Source organism: Neodiprion pinetum, chromosome 1, assembly GCF_021155775.2.
Source record: "Neodiprion pinetum isolate iyNeoPine1 chromosome 1, iyNeoPine1.2, whole genome shotgun sequence".
Taxonomy (NCBI): Eukaryota; Metazoa; Arthropoda; class Insecta; order Hymenoptera; family Diprionidae; genus Neodiprion; species Neodiprion pinetum.
Genome location: NC_060232.1, coordinates 11,892,547 through 11,906,845, shown reverse-complemented (window position 1 = coordinate 11,906,845; position 14,299 = coordinate 11,892,547). Strand labels below are relative to the sequence as shown.

The following is a 14,299-nucleotide window of genomic DNA, read 5'->3' as shown; positions in this document are numbered from 1 at the left end:
GGACAACGAGAGCTGGTCGCGGAGAGATATTCTCTCCATTCCCACAAGGTAGAAAATGGTCGCTGAGCGCGTGCGCCAAACCGTGACGTCATAGATGCTCAGAGTCTGGCGGGAGGGACATTTACGAGCAGACTGCCAGTCTCGGTAAGACGCTCGTAGTGGCTGCACGGACTTATCACGTTTGTTTTCTCGATAAAACGAGAAACACCCACACCCACATACACACACATACACATAGAAACACACGCACGCACGCAACTCGATCACGCGTCGGCAGTTTAAAAGCCAGACGCACAAAGAACGGAAGGAAAATACGAAGTGAAAGAAAGAGTGAGGAGGGATCCAACAAGAAGGAGGAGATGAAGATTTAAAAAACAAAAGACGAATAAGGCAAGAAAATTATTCTAATTCTTTATTGCTTCTGGATTATCCGCCATATTGTTTAAAATTGATGATCGATGGTGAATTCGAATTGAAGATGATATTGGATATTTGAGAACCAAAAAAAGTCAAGACAAATTTGTTGAAAACGACCAATGGTGCTTCGACTTTAAAGCTGCGTTTGTAACGTTGATCGTAATTCAAATTGCACATTGGAAACAGCTCGGGATTGTCCGTTTAAGGTGGAAAAAGTGCGCTCACGGTTTTAGTTTAATACCACGGGTGTTTGAATAAAAGGAAAAATCTTTTAATGATGCAGATCAGTTGCGGCAGATTGGGAAACTCGTCTCGCTGATTGGGATGCCATAATATTGTACTGGTGCCAGGTCAAATTATTCTACGACTAATAACTCGAAGTTGACTTCGCGATTCGTTTTTGTGAGAATTCGTGTTTTAAACAATTATAGTGCTCGTTGGATTGAAGAATACACAGTGAAACAAAGTGAAAATATATTGTGGATAAAAAATGTTGATGATTGAATAAGAGAAGAAAAAGTATCGAGTACAATAACAGCGCGGAGCATAAATGAAATTGGTTTATTGAATCGATACTTAAGGTACCCGCCTACATTATATGTGAAATCTGCAATAAGAATACCAAGTGATAATAATATTCAATAAATTCAAGTGTCTTACAAAATATACATCTATTAATTAATATTTATTGTCACGCAGTACATTATCGAAACGGAAAGCGGTAAAAAAATATATCTCGTGTCGTTTGTTTGATTGTAAAAGCTTGCAGCTTTTGCGAGATATTTGAAATATTTTGCCGGTACTTTACGTCGTTCACGTTTATGATTTTCCGACTATTATATATGCAGAGATCACATCCTCGGGATTGTTCGTCTATATTCTTATATTTATCTTGCAAAACCCCGTCCAAAATCGTTGAGGATTAAGTGAGTCGTCCTCGTCACCTCGACGGGTAGAAATCGTAAAGACAACTGCTCGCTAGTTTAGTCGGTAAAACAGCGTGGTTCGGTCGGTAAAAAAGTTTTGTGAAAATCCAAAAACTCGAGGATAAAAACGTCGTATAATTAATCGATTTAAGATATTGCACAGTGATATTTGAATTGGTGAATTTGGTTGAATTCGCGACAGTTGTAATCCCGCATACTATGAGAGGATGAGCTGTTCCGTGAAGATATCCAGTTCGAAAAACTGGGGTGGTTCGCAGCGCAGGATCAACTCCCTGTCGGAGGAATCTCTGCCCCTGCAGAGTGCCTTGCCTAGGACTCCGCCTCGCCCCGTAAAATCTATCGCCGTTAAGAAGGGCGAAGACACCACCAAACTGTTGAAGTACATCGACGACAATGTCATCGGCAAAAGCAGCACGTTCTTCGGACCCTTCGGACGCAGAAAAGGTCAGTGGGAGCGAATCGAATACACCTTGCCAAAAAACGGGAATTTAAATTAAAAGAGATCGAACTTCATCGAAGAACATGAGGATGAAGTCAGTAACGTTATTTCAACAATGGATGCTTAGGAGAAATCGTTACCTCGCACTTTTCAGGATCGTCTGAAATTTTATGAACCATGATAAGCGAGATATACTTACATTTTTAAAAGCCAACTCCTTTGAAAGTCATTCAGAAATTTCCACGGTAATGATTTTATGCCTGGTATGTTTCGTTACGTTGACGTTACTAGCTTCGGACTCGTCGAAAAACCGTATCAATAATCAACGAATGCACTGCTCTGATATTTAGTCGATAACTTTTCTGGGTTCCGGTTACTCTTTAAAAATTTATCGTAGAATCTCAGTTCCAGCAGCGACTTGGGTTTTCGGTCAAATTCGATGTGCCTGAACTTCAGGTGCGTGGAAAAACGTCAGGATAATAATTTGCTTTTACATCCGTCGAATGTTTTTGTCCGTGACTTCCCGTCGTCGATCATTTTATGATGACGTAGAATACAGAGTAAGGTCTACGTGTAGATTTTGTGTTATAGTATAGAATAGCGAAAATATGGACAAACTTTCAATAATTGACGATTCAGAGTGCATGAAGTGTCATATCGAAAATCGGTTAATTGGTGCTCAGTGTCCCATTAGATGTTCATCCTTATTCTCCCAAGTTCCAGTTAACGTCTTTACTGTCGGCGAGGTTGGATTATACTCCTGGAAATGCATATCGAAATTATCTCTTTTCTTCTTATTATCCACTCTCTTCGCTCCGATACTTACCGACCTTCAGATAGTGCAATCTCGTCACATTTGACATCAGTCTGTACAACAATTAACGATTTCCAGCTAGCTCGAAGGTGATTTTGTCCGTGTTTCAGGAAGAGAGATTGATTATAGTTCTGCGAAATGAATCGGTCTTGGAACTTTTTTTTTCTCTTTCGTTGAAAAATATTATCAATGAAAGTAGGAACTGCTCGAATGATTTTCGTATAATTGTCAGCGAAGCAATCCTTTTTTTGAGCAAAATTAAACATCTCGAAAAGTGCGTAAAAAAATTTCTCATCGCAAGATTCGGTACAAAGCTCGGTGTTATTGAATTTCAATCCTAATCGTGAAGAACCGATCGTTTCACGATGAAGGTCACGGCTGAATTCTTCAGAGAAGTGTCTGTACCAGGATTATAAAAATGTTGTGCTTTCAAAATCGTATAGCTACGTGAAATACAGACAGACATGCAAAGCTGGTATAATTTTATCACGCGAAAGAACGCGGAGTTGGCGATTGCAAAACTTGGTGAGAATCTCTTTCCATCATGCGATTCCTTTGAAGTAATTCTTGCATGTTTATCTTTGTTCTATTATTCTTCTTCTCGTTTTCAGTTTTTATTATTTCACTTCTGCGGTAGACGTAACTTTCACAGAACTTTGAGCATATCAAAGATAACACAAAGAGAACGGCCGCGTGATTCAATTCCACTTTCTTTGATACCACAAAATGTAATATCGAATCACCGGGAAATACCAGCTGTCGGATAGAGAAGACTAATTATGGAAAGGGGGAACCGCAAGCTTGATGGAACTTAGAAATTAGATCTCTCGAAAATTGAGTTCCGCCAAACGAGGATAAACTTATTCAAGATATTTCGCAATCTGCTACACTCGTCTTTCACACTCTACGGAAACCATTACGATTGAAACGTACCTGCGGTTACATACTATTGGTATAAGAAAAGCGATTGTATGAGGAAATCGTTCGTCCTAAAATATATTTTCATCTAACTTTGTCTTCCTTATCAGCATTGGCCACTGTTTTTCTCTTCCCTTGACCCATTCTCTCTTCACTTAATTCCCAATGGCTCCTAGACCAATCAGCACGCTTTATCCAAATGATACGATTCATTTCAACTGTTACGGTAAAGCGTAAATATTCTCTAAAAGGCAACCATAATGTTTGATTGGTTATTTTCAACCGTGTTACGCGATTACTTCTACTGCAATTTGATTTTTTTATTCGTAATACCCAGCGAAGCATTAATTCTTGCCATGAGGATGAAGTTAGTAAAGTTACTGTAACGATACGTGTTTACCCGACTGAAAATAATATGGAATGTTATAACTGAAATCAACGTGTAATTTATTACAAGATTTATTGTACAAATTCGAGAAAAATATATAAAAAATCACGTAATGAATCAGAAAAATGCGAATCGTACAAGATAAAAAATCATATAGTTAACTATACACGATTTTTGATTTAACGTATTTGATGATTCTTGCTCTTATAATTTATTACGTAATTTTTTATAAATTTTTCTCATATTGACACGATAAATCGTGTAATAAATTACACATCGATTTCTGTTATAACATGTGATTTAAGACAAGGTCATTTTCAGCAGGTTTGGGAAAATCGCTAAATCGCGCCTTTATGACTTTCCAAAATTTAGTACGCCATAAACAAAATATACACTGATTTTAACAAGCCAACTCCTTGAAAGTCATCCTAAAATTGCCGAATAATGATTTTTTACTCCTGATGTATCGTTACGTCAACGTTACTAACTTCAGCCTCATTTCTTCTCATGATTTTTGCGTTCAACACAAAGAGTGGGACAGGGATGATCTGACAAACAAATGCCCGAATGTTTAATGATTATACCAAATCCTACAGCTTAGCTTTACATCGTTTAATTCTTCACTATTCAGTCCCATACTAAATTTTCGTGTTGCGTTGTCTTAATATCCAACATTATAGAAAATCATGAACTTGAGAAGATTTGAACGTGTATGAGTATGGATAAAAGAATATATAACCATAGCAAATTATGGGAGGGATGATTTGGATCTCGTAAACCACATAAGACTGCGATCTGAGAATAATATTGCTATAATAATCTGACGGTGCTGTTGTCATAATTAGGTGACATTTTTTTATATCAGCAGGCTAAATTTTTATACAGCATATATATATTGTGTATAAAGAGACGACTGATATTTTTTATGAACAATACAATGTGAGTGGATTTCTTCCATTTACAAATTCAGTAAATAATGTTGCGAGAATTTAGCTTTCAACAGCTGATTAAACAAGGAAACCGGCAGATTTCTTAGAATTTTTCCTTATGCCCTCATGAGAGGATAATAAATAGTCAAGACGAATCCAAAAAATGATGAGAAAAAATACATGGAAAAAGAAGATTCAAATTCTTTCATACATTTTCCTGTTCCTGTTTGAATACTGCACGTGAGAATCGTCGTAAATTTGATTATCCAATTGCCAGATCACGGTGAGGCGGGATTAAAAATAAAGGAGCACCAAGCAACGGAGAATCCAACCTGCAAGAATAAAATTCGCGTTACATGCGGAGCCACAAATAATTTAACGTGGGAAGGAGCGTGATTCAAAGTTCTTCTATTACAACATAAAATCTCATCAAGGATGATTCTCTCTGGATGTTTTCCTCCTCCTTCTTCGAAATTCTCGCACACAGCGTGTCGTATTATACATATAGATGTTGTACGTACAGTGAATTTACACGTGACGATTCCCTCGCGAACCGCAGTTCTATCATAGAAAAAACTTTAAGTTGAAAAAGAAACTTAATGACGTATGTAATATTATAATTCAAAATCAGGCTAAACTCAAAATAATATTACATCATTGTATGTGTACATAGATACAGGTGAAAAATAATCAAGTCTTATTTTAGGTTCAAATTAGAGTTACCACTTTTTCGAATATCCGGTTTATCCGAACAACCCGGATCGTTTCTGAATACGCTACAGATTTTCTACGCAGAATTGTAGTAAGATTAGAATTTTCGCACAGTAAAGCGGAATCGCCGTACGTTCCGTGTGAATTCGGCAGCTAATTCACGATCATATAAAAACTTTGTTGCAAAAATACACAACTGTTATTCAAATTTTTCAAACTTGTGGTGCGAACGTAATTTACTTGCAAATTTCGTACGAATTGTTCTGGATATACTAATCATCCGGATTTGAGGTTTCATAACTGTCGGATCGATGTTTAAGCACTTCTTTGGGACTAACGTTAAGATTCAAAGCTTTCTTCCATATCCCTCTGTATCCCAATTTGAAAACTAAAGAAATGAAAAACAGTTATTATGAAGATTCTCCGCAATCATAGAGATCCGAACATTTTTTTTTTTTTCTTTGTTTTCAGTCATGCGTGATGCATATTCCGCAAAACCACTCTACGCTTAAACGTATATATAACTACGTATACGTGTATCACAGGTACGATGCACGTGGCTAATAACATTCGTCCACCCTATCAGCTGCTTTGCTTCGCCGCAGTAATAACAGTTGTTGCGTAATTAGCGCCGGTGAACAATAGGCGATGCATTATACACGCCTCTGTGCGAGAGTATTTAATTCCGGTGGTGTATGCATAGCCAAGCATGCACGAGTGCGCGTACAGTTTGAAAACTTAGCTGTTACGCGCCGTCCGAGAACTGCCAACATGGTTGCGGCTTCGTATAATATACCTAGACGTGTCGGCGACGATGGCTGACTGTCGGTTTGATAATGTGTTGTGCGAATTCCACGCGCGATTTGCTATCCGCGGAATATTCCACGAGGTATGTGTACGTGTGTATCGTCGCTAGTCTACGCTCAAACTACGAATTTAAAACTTCTAGTCTACGTAACGTTGAAGCCGATATATCTCCGGCATGGCGGAACTCGAGCTAGATATTGTTCGTTGATAAATATTACACATGTGTGATACACACATTCATGGTGAATGTCATTGGAAATTCACAAATAGTGGATATCGCGCGAACGTTATTATTATATCGGTTATGTACTCGTAATTTAATTCAAACAATGACTCACAATCGCAGGCATACCAATGGTTGTGCACACCGGGCTTTGGTGATAAATTACAAATGCGAATATTCGATAACGCTCGTATCGCAATGACTGTCGTAATGAGACGGTCAAAAGTGAAAATAAGTTTAATTTTATCAGCGAAATATCATTCGATCTCACTTTTTGGTGTATTGACATTGTACATTTTTAGATTTTGTTTGACCTTGAATACATTTCAATCAAGAGATCATAGCTTTACGCGTTATCACTAATCGAGTTTTCGTTCCGATGCATTATGGGTAACGATATTATGTATTATTTTAAAACCGTCGTCCGAGCGCGAAAGTAATACTACTTGAAATTCTGAGCGAGTCGCATTGCCTGCATTCAATGAGAAAAGTGCCTCTCGCTGTGTTTTGTAATCAGTAATGATATACGTCTTGATATCCGTATGATTTATTTCAATAATCAGCTGATCACCCGTTCCGACGCCATATTGCTTTGCCTCGTTCAGATGTTGCTCAAACGTCTCGCTCACGTATCGGATATCGATGCTTTTTACCTCACCGTGAATAATAAGATGCGATGAGTAATTTTTGGTTTTCGAAACGTTTGCTCTGACTATGAGTATCATTTGTACTTTAAATGATATATGATATCGGGTTGAGATTAGATCGATATCTCTAGATACAAACATAAATGGAAAACATCTATGCCGAGTACATACCGAGACAATCTTTTGAAACTTGAAAATCAACTACGCATGCCTCAAATAATTCAATCTCATTGGTCGACGAATTCTTCCCGCAGCGACATTTTTGTCTGCGATGCAGGCGGGCCAACGTACGCAAAATGTATAAGTTTGAATTTTCAAAGAGCATAAGCATTAAATTCCGACCGTTCTTTGAAGAATCAACTCTCCGACCCAACAGCAAATGCTTTCCAAACCTTTCCGAGTCACTTGCTCAATTACTTGAGAGTCTAACCTCGAAAATTCGTATCAACTACATCGCCGGCAGAAACAGTTTGACAGCTGAAACTCGGGATGGCCAGCCTGCGCGAACAGCCGATAAAACTCGCGCATGCGCGGTTGATTTTCAAGTTTCAAGAGATTGTCCCGGTATACGGAACAGATATATCCGTAATAAGTCGAGGAAAATTAGTTTTCGTACACCGTAGCGTTGCAATTCCACGGTGATGCAACACCGTGAGCTGCGGTATAGCGATGGGCGAGACGACGTTAATTGTTACGTTTTCATTACGCTGCAGGCTAACTGATATGGACATGCTGCCGCCGTACTCGTAGGAATGAGAAGAACAATTCATAACAGGGATAATTCAAACGTTTCAACTAAACGCGAGAACGCAAAACATGCATACTTATGTTCGTGCAAGGTTAAAGCCGACGGATGTGTTTCATCATTGCGTCATCATATACGCCCACGGGTAGGCCTAAAGTAAGTCGTGCAAGGAAATACGTCAGAGAGAAAAAATGAGGTGGCCAGTAAATAACCGAAACGTAATTATAGCTATAATTTTGTTTTCGCGTGTTAACTATGCCGCCTGCACGCTATGGCGCCTTTAGATCATTAAATTTCTTTCTCTCCCTTCGTCAATTGTTTGAAAATAAAATACTTATTTCAGAGGTGGTTTAAATCGGAGACTCAAGACAAGAAGAAGAATTTTTATAAATTAAACATCCAGTTTTTATTCTGATGATTTTCGGTTATTGACCTGTGTCATCACAGCTGTGCTCGTGCTTTCTCCACAGCACTGGGAGAAAATAAACCATCGATAAATGTTGTCGCTTGAGATTGTGTACAATTGTTATAAATATTAAGTGAACAAAGCTCGATGTTTTTTTTGTTGATAAAAACACTGCATCAAGTTGCTGTAGAACATTAACCGTAAATAAGATAAATACAAATCAACAGATATTACACGTATAATATGATACGTACACTAATTTTATAATTAAAATGCACGCCGTTGAGTGTCGTCACCAATCGTGAGGATGAAATTAATACCTAACGTTATTTTAAGGTGTTATGGGACGTATAATTTTTTTGTAATTTTCGACGATTTTGCATAATTCTATTTTTCAAAATTTTTTAACGCTCTATTTATGAAGGTATTCGTTCCATGCCTCTAAAATATTTTCGGTGTAATGTACAACCATTTACCTATCCAAAATTGAGGACTTTTGATCTATTTTGAAAATTTTTTTAAATCCTCGAAAACGTATTTTTCGGAATCGCCGAAAATTCAAAAAAAATTTGTTAGGTATTCAGAAGAATTAATGAATTCATTTTAAGTGTATGAAATAAAAACAATTTCACTAGAGATTGGTTACACAAATTTTCGTTTAAACAATTTGCTAACAACTTTTTGGCATTAATATTATCGAAAACAAGTTATCTTATCAAGTTGGTTATGATTGATTTATTTCAGATCTTTATCTCTTCGCGAAGTGTCCAATATTTTCACCGAGACTCACTTTTGGCATATCACCATAACGATGCGTGTTTAGGAAAAATTGCTACTTCGCACCCTTAGCAATGTCCGAAATTTATCAAACCATGATGAAAAAAACATACCCTTATTTAGAAAAGGCAATTCCTTGAAAGTCGTTCTAAAATTGAGTAAATAATGATTTTCTCTCCCGATGTTTCGTTACGTTAACGTTACCAACTTCAGCCTCATCACCAATCGGCAATATATACATCACATATAGGCGAATCGTGGGCGAAAATATGCATTCGCAGCACGTAAATTCAAATGAATCAAATCTATTTGTTACATCTGCAGCCCGGCTGTGTACTTCTTACTGACAGACAACTACTATACTTATTTAGCGTGACTAGCACGTGCTGCGAGTTATCTCAGCCTCGTCTCTCTCTCTCTCTCTCTCTCTCTCTCTCTCTCTTTCTCTCTCTCTCTCTCCCACCCTCCCTCTTCCGCTCCGTGTCTCCTCTCATATCGTTCTCTTTTATAAGCAGACTCAGAGGTAAACACTCGTAAAGACAAGAATGTATATCTATATAACTATAAAGCGGTTTCAGCACTTCGGCAAGACGTTGTGTGTGTTGGGCATTGGTTCGTATACCTACATCGGCAGGTATAATACGCACCGGCCGGTGTCCGCGGCTCTTCGATCATAAAGTATGCCGTGAGTGCTTCTTGTTCGACTCGTTTCGTTTCTGTGCCTGATATGGTTTTGACTTCTAGCACCTTGGCCTTTTCAAAATAACGTCTCGCAACATTCGACACCGCCGTCTCGACCGCTACGAGATTACACAGTAGCACCGTTTAAGAATAAAAAATTGTTAGGTATTTGTGTATTTATTTATCCTGCGAATTCAATACTCCGGCTTATTATGCGTATTTAAATTTCTTACACGTCGTATAGTCTGGCATTATGATTAATTCCGTAGGTACCTATGGCTAATTGACATGCTACGAGCATCAGAGAAAATAGATATGAAGAAAAAAAAAAATTTCAATGTTACCGAACTTCGTTTTGGTAAAAATTTATCGATATTTAACTACGGAATATTACGCCGATCTTTTATACTGTTGTGAATATATTTTGACAGAATTTACTTTTTCAATTTTGAACTCAAAACAGCTGGTTGTAGATTTATACTCCGATGATCGGTTGCGAAAACGTCCAAAAACTCAGGCATTCCAGAAATATTAATGAATGCAAGTATTCGTAATTAAAAAAAAAAAAAATTAATAATCACCGCTGCTTTCGATCGAATACTTTGGAAATTTAAAAAACAACAGGCACAATTTACGAAGCCACTTAGTGTTTGGTTAGATAGTTTATTACGTTCACGGGAAGAACAGCAGTACTGATTGATTTACATTATCAACATAAACAGTAGGTTATGTTTTAAAAAAAGTATTATATTTTATTGAACATGCACGTGTTATTACGTATATAGTTTTTCTTACACCATTTCGACTATAACATAATTCATTGACTATTTCATCACCTATAAGCATATAATTTTACTTTCCTTATATTAATTTCTACAGAATCAATTTTCAGCGCTGGTGTAAGAGGAAAAATATGGCCATATATGTATACTATCAATAATTTGCATGATTGTGTACGTCCTCAACTATCTTTTACGGTGCACTTGACCCAAAATACTAAGTGTCTGTTGTTGGGATGACATCTTCAGAGTCTTATTATGTACAAGGTTGAGGGCTATGTTGGCCATATTTGTTTCTCAGTATATATCTATGTACATATCTTGACGAAGGCAACTTCCATTCAATCGAACGAAGCTTATTCTTTTACAAATGTAAACTTGTAAACATCCAGCCACCTTACATCCATACAACAAGGCACATTGATTCTGTTGCAAATAACTTTTTTCCTTCCGTTCGTATAATGCATTTATTCGGTACAGCTTTTACAGTCGAATGAACATTTGCGACCGAATGAGTTCATCAAGCCATTGAAAAGACGTCAGGTTTCTCCATTTTAATAAGTACCGAATTTTTTCCCCGTAATCTCGTCTCTACACTTTTGCGACCAGACCGTTCATCGTGTATCCCAAGCTCGGTTAAGAGGCCACACGCTTAATATCCTGCGCTTCTCGACTGTGCAGATGTTTAAAGAATTTTAATCGTCATTACCAATGTGAGTGGTACAGAACATTGCGGTTACGTAATCGCGGCTGCTACGCCTGTATGAAAAACAGACAAACCATTGAAATCGGCGGAGGTAACGTCGAACTCGATGCACCGTGCAACCACCATACAACCACCATACACGTAGGTAGGCACAGCTGAGCACCTTGCATCGACCATGCCACGATATCAGCTGCTGCAGAGATTTCTATCTCGTACCCTGCCAGCGCTTACTTAAAATATAAACAAGGCTCGGAGCGGTAAACTTCAGAGCGCGTAAAGGCATGTTCAGGATACTAATTTCACATTCCGCAAGTATAGCAGGTAGGTAGATATACGTGCGCAAGTGACCGGAAGATTCGCGAGAGAGTTGGTCTTCGCTTTCCTTCCTCTAGCTATAGCTGCGATAAACATTCAGATTTCTTTATAACAACAACAATAATTTCACAGCATTATATGTTTCGTGTATCGGATGTTGTTTTCACTCGTAAAATCGATACGCCTTTATATCGGAAATTGAGACGGTGCAAAAGTTTGCAAGAGAAATTTTCTATCACCGGTAATGTACGGTGTTCGAAATATATTGTTTGTTATTCGATCGTATTCTCATCTGTCCTGGTTTTTATAAGGCTTACTGTAAAATTTCGTTTTTACGGTATGAGTTTTGCAAAAAATTCCATGACGCAACTCCCGATCAATTTATAAGGTGCAATCTGTAATCTAGCTACAAGAGGCATGGTTGCTGCAATTTTCTGCGACTGTCTGACGATTAATTGAAGAATCCTTTCTCCTGCCTGCTCTGTAGCTGCAAATATCTGTATGTAGCGATTGCGGAGGAAGTTCTAATTAAACATGTTTGTTATAGATGTATAGTTTCGCGTTCCATGTCTTCTTACAAGGAAATTTATATATGTGTAGGTACAATGTTGGCACGTACACTAAATTACATATGTGTGAAGGAGGCTTTTGTTGATCTTTCAAATTTGCAATATCATGTCGAAATTAACGTTCAGGCATTACTTTGAATATCCATTATACAGCCTACAAAAGAAAACAGCGAAAAGAAACGAAACATAACAATGCGGGATGCCTGCAGTTAGCACTCAAAACAGTTTTTGTGCCAACAGTTTTTTGTTTTTATTTTATTCCGTTTTAACGAAATTTCAATCGGTCTCTTTTATTCAGTCGCATACATCAAAGGCAAAATATTAAAGGATCGCCTTTGAAATTGATTATTAGCGAACATGCATTAATTTTTCGTGATTGATGTTAATTTTTCTTTTATGAGACTCTGTTGGTAAATAAGTAATTTAAATTCAAACTTTATTATGTGATAGGTATACGTAGGAGAAGTTGACGTAGGGTTAAAAGCTCAAAGCTATGATCATTTGAACTGATTTTTTTTTGCTACAAGCTCGTCAATCGTTAGGTTAGGTTAGGTCAGATTTAATATAATATAATAGTCATGTAAAGTAAAACGAGGTTTATAAAATACAAACTTATATTTCTGTAGTGTAACTGATTCATACTGATAGTCGAAGAATTTGTTTCTGACAAACAACGATTTCTAAATCCTTTAGTTTGAATCGTTATAATTCATTCCGCGGCTAGTCAATTTCAAAATTGGTTTCCTCAAGCTTCCCGGAAGTCATTCAACGCAGATATAAAAAAAAAAAAAAACATCTACGTGAGATAAGGAACGTGTCCACAAACCGCCAGATTGCCATTTGACAAAGAAGTTCTGTCCGTTCCGTTCGCTATAATGGTACGCGAGTCGTATATTATACACTTGCATAACCCAAGTCCACATGGAACACGTTGTGTTCACCGCACACTCGAGAGGTGTCGGAGAATTTTGAATATCGACTTCATATGTACTCTTGTAAAATACTTGCGTAATTTTGAAAATATGTGCACGGAAACAGGGAAGATTGTTTATGAATTTGAAACAACTGCCGGCTGGAATTCGGCTAAAATAACCGATCCAACACGGGCTACCCTGGTGAAAACAACTTTGTCTACCAATTTTTAGGGAATTTGGAATATTACTTATAATTTTTTACAAAAAATTGTGAATAAACATAATTTGTCATAAGAATTTGTAATTTTTTATTAAAAAATCAACAATACACTGTACAATTTTGAGAGAAAATCAACAATTCCTTGTGAAAAACTATGCATATCTACAATTCTGTGCGATCTAATACGAAATGTTCCGATTTCTGTAAAAATTCCTAGTCATTGAAATTTTCACCAGGGTAGTACCAGTGTACGAAGTAGTCATTTCAGACTTTCAAAGCCAACAGAGGTACAATGAAATCGCGTGATCCCTGATGCGTGCAGCACGCGAGTATCAAAAGCACACGCACAGCCGCGCACGCCTGCATTCATACGCACGCATCATAATAACAGACGCTACACCTAACCACGCTGGCATCACATCACCCAGCCGCGCATAATGATGCGAGAGAGCCAGCCGTTGAATATCGCCGAACCCGAACGTCTCCCGGCATATCGTAAATAACCGGATGACGTCATATCTTGTTTACGCGGGGAGGTGTAGGCGTGCATATACGACGGCCAGCTTCTGCGGTCCGTCCTGCTCGTGACCTCCAAGATTTACCACGTGCTTACGGGATGGCTGGAGAGCGTATAGGTATGCATCCACACATAGGTGCGTATACCTGATGCCCGCCGTCGACCGTGACGGAGGAAATGTTTTATTCAAATAGCCAGATATTTCAAGTGGACGCGATTTTAAATTGAAATGTCACACGATTCAGGTGATACGGAACAGCGATGTTATTTGGGCGTGATGTGTTGGCAGTATTGTTTCGTATACCGGAGATAGATTGTGCCACGGTCTTACATACAGGTTTGGCAACTCCGGTGGTGGGGGTATGTACTCTTATTGAAGCACCGATCGTTTCGCCTAGTGACCACGAGTGTCGCTGCAATAGAGAGATGC

General features: G+C 38.0%; 1 protein-coding gene and 1 long non-coding RNA gene across 2 annotated transcripts in view; one reads left to right on the top strand and one right to left on the bottom strand.

The window, feature by feature from the left end:
- Positions 1 to 150: 150 nt before the first annotated feature.
- LOC124211268 (uncharacterized) overlaps positions 151 to 14,299 on the top strand; it is a 107,874-nt gene continuing 93,725 nt past the window's right edge. Inside the window, exon 1 of the mRNA XM_046610196.2 lies at positions 151 to 1,808. Coding sequence (XP_046466152.1) covers positions 1,571 to 1,808 — 238 coding nt within the window. The 5' untranslated portion in view covers positions 151 to 1,570. The remainder of the gene's footprint in view (positions 1,809 to 14,299) is intronic.
- LOC138191424 (uncharacterized) lies at positions 4,925 to 6,311 on the bottom strand. The gene is made up of 3 exons (XR_011177726.1): positions 5,576 to 6,311; positions 5,268 to 5,413; positions 4,925 to 5,184 (listed from the first exon to the last, which is right to left on the bottom strand). It is a non-coding gene; the product is annotated as an uncharacterized lncRNA (long non-coding RNA).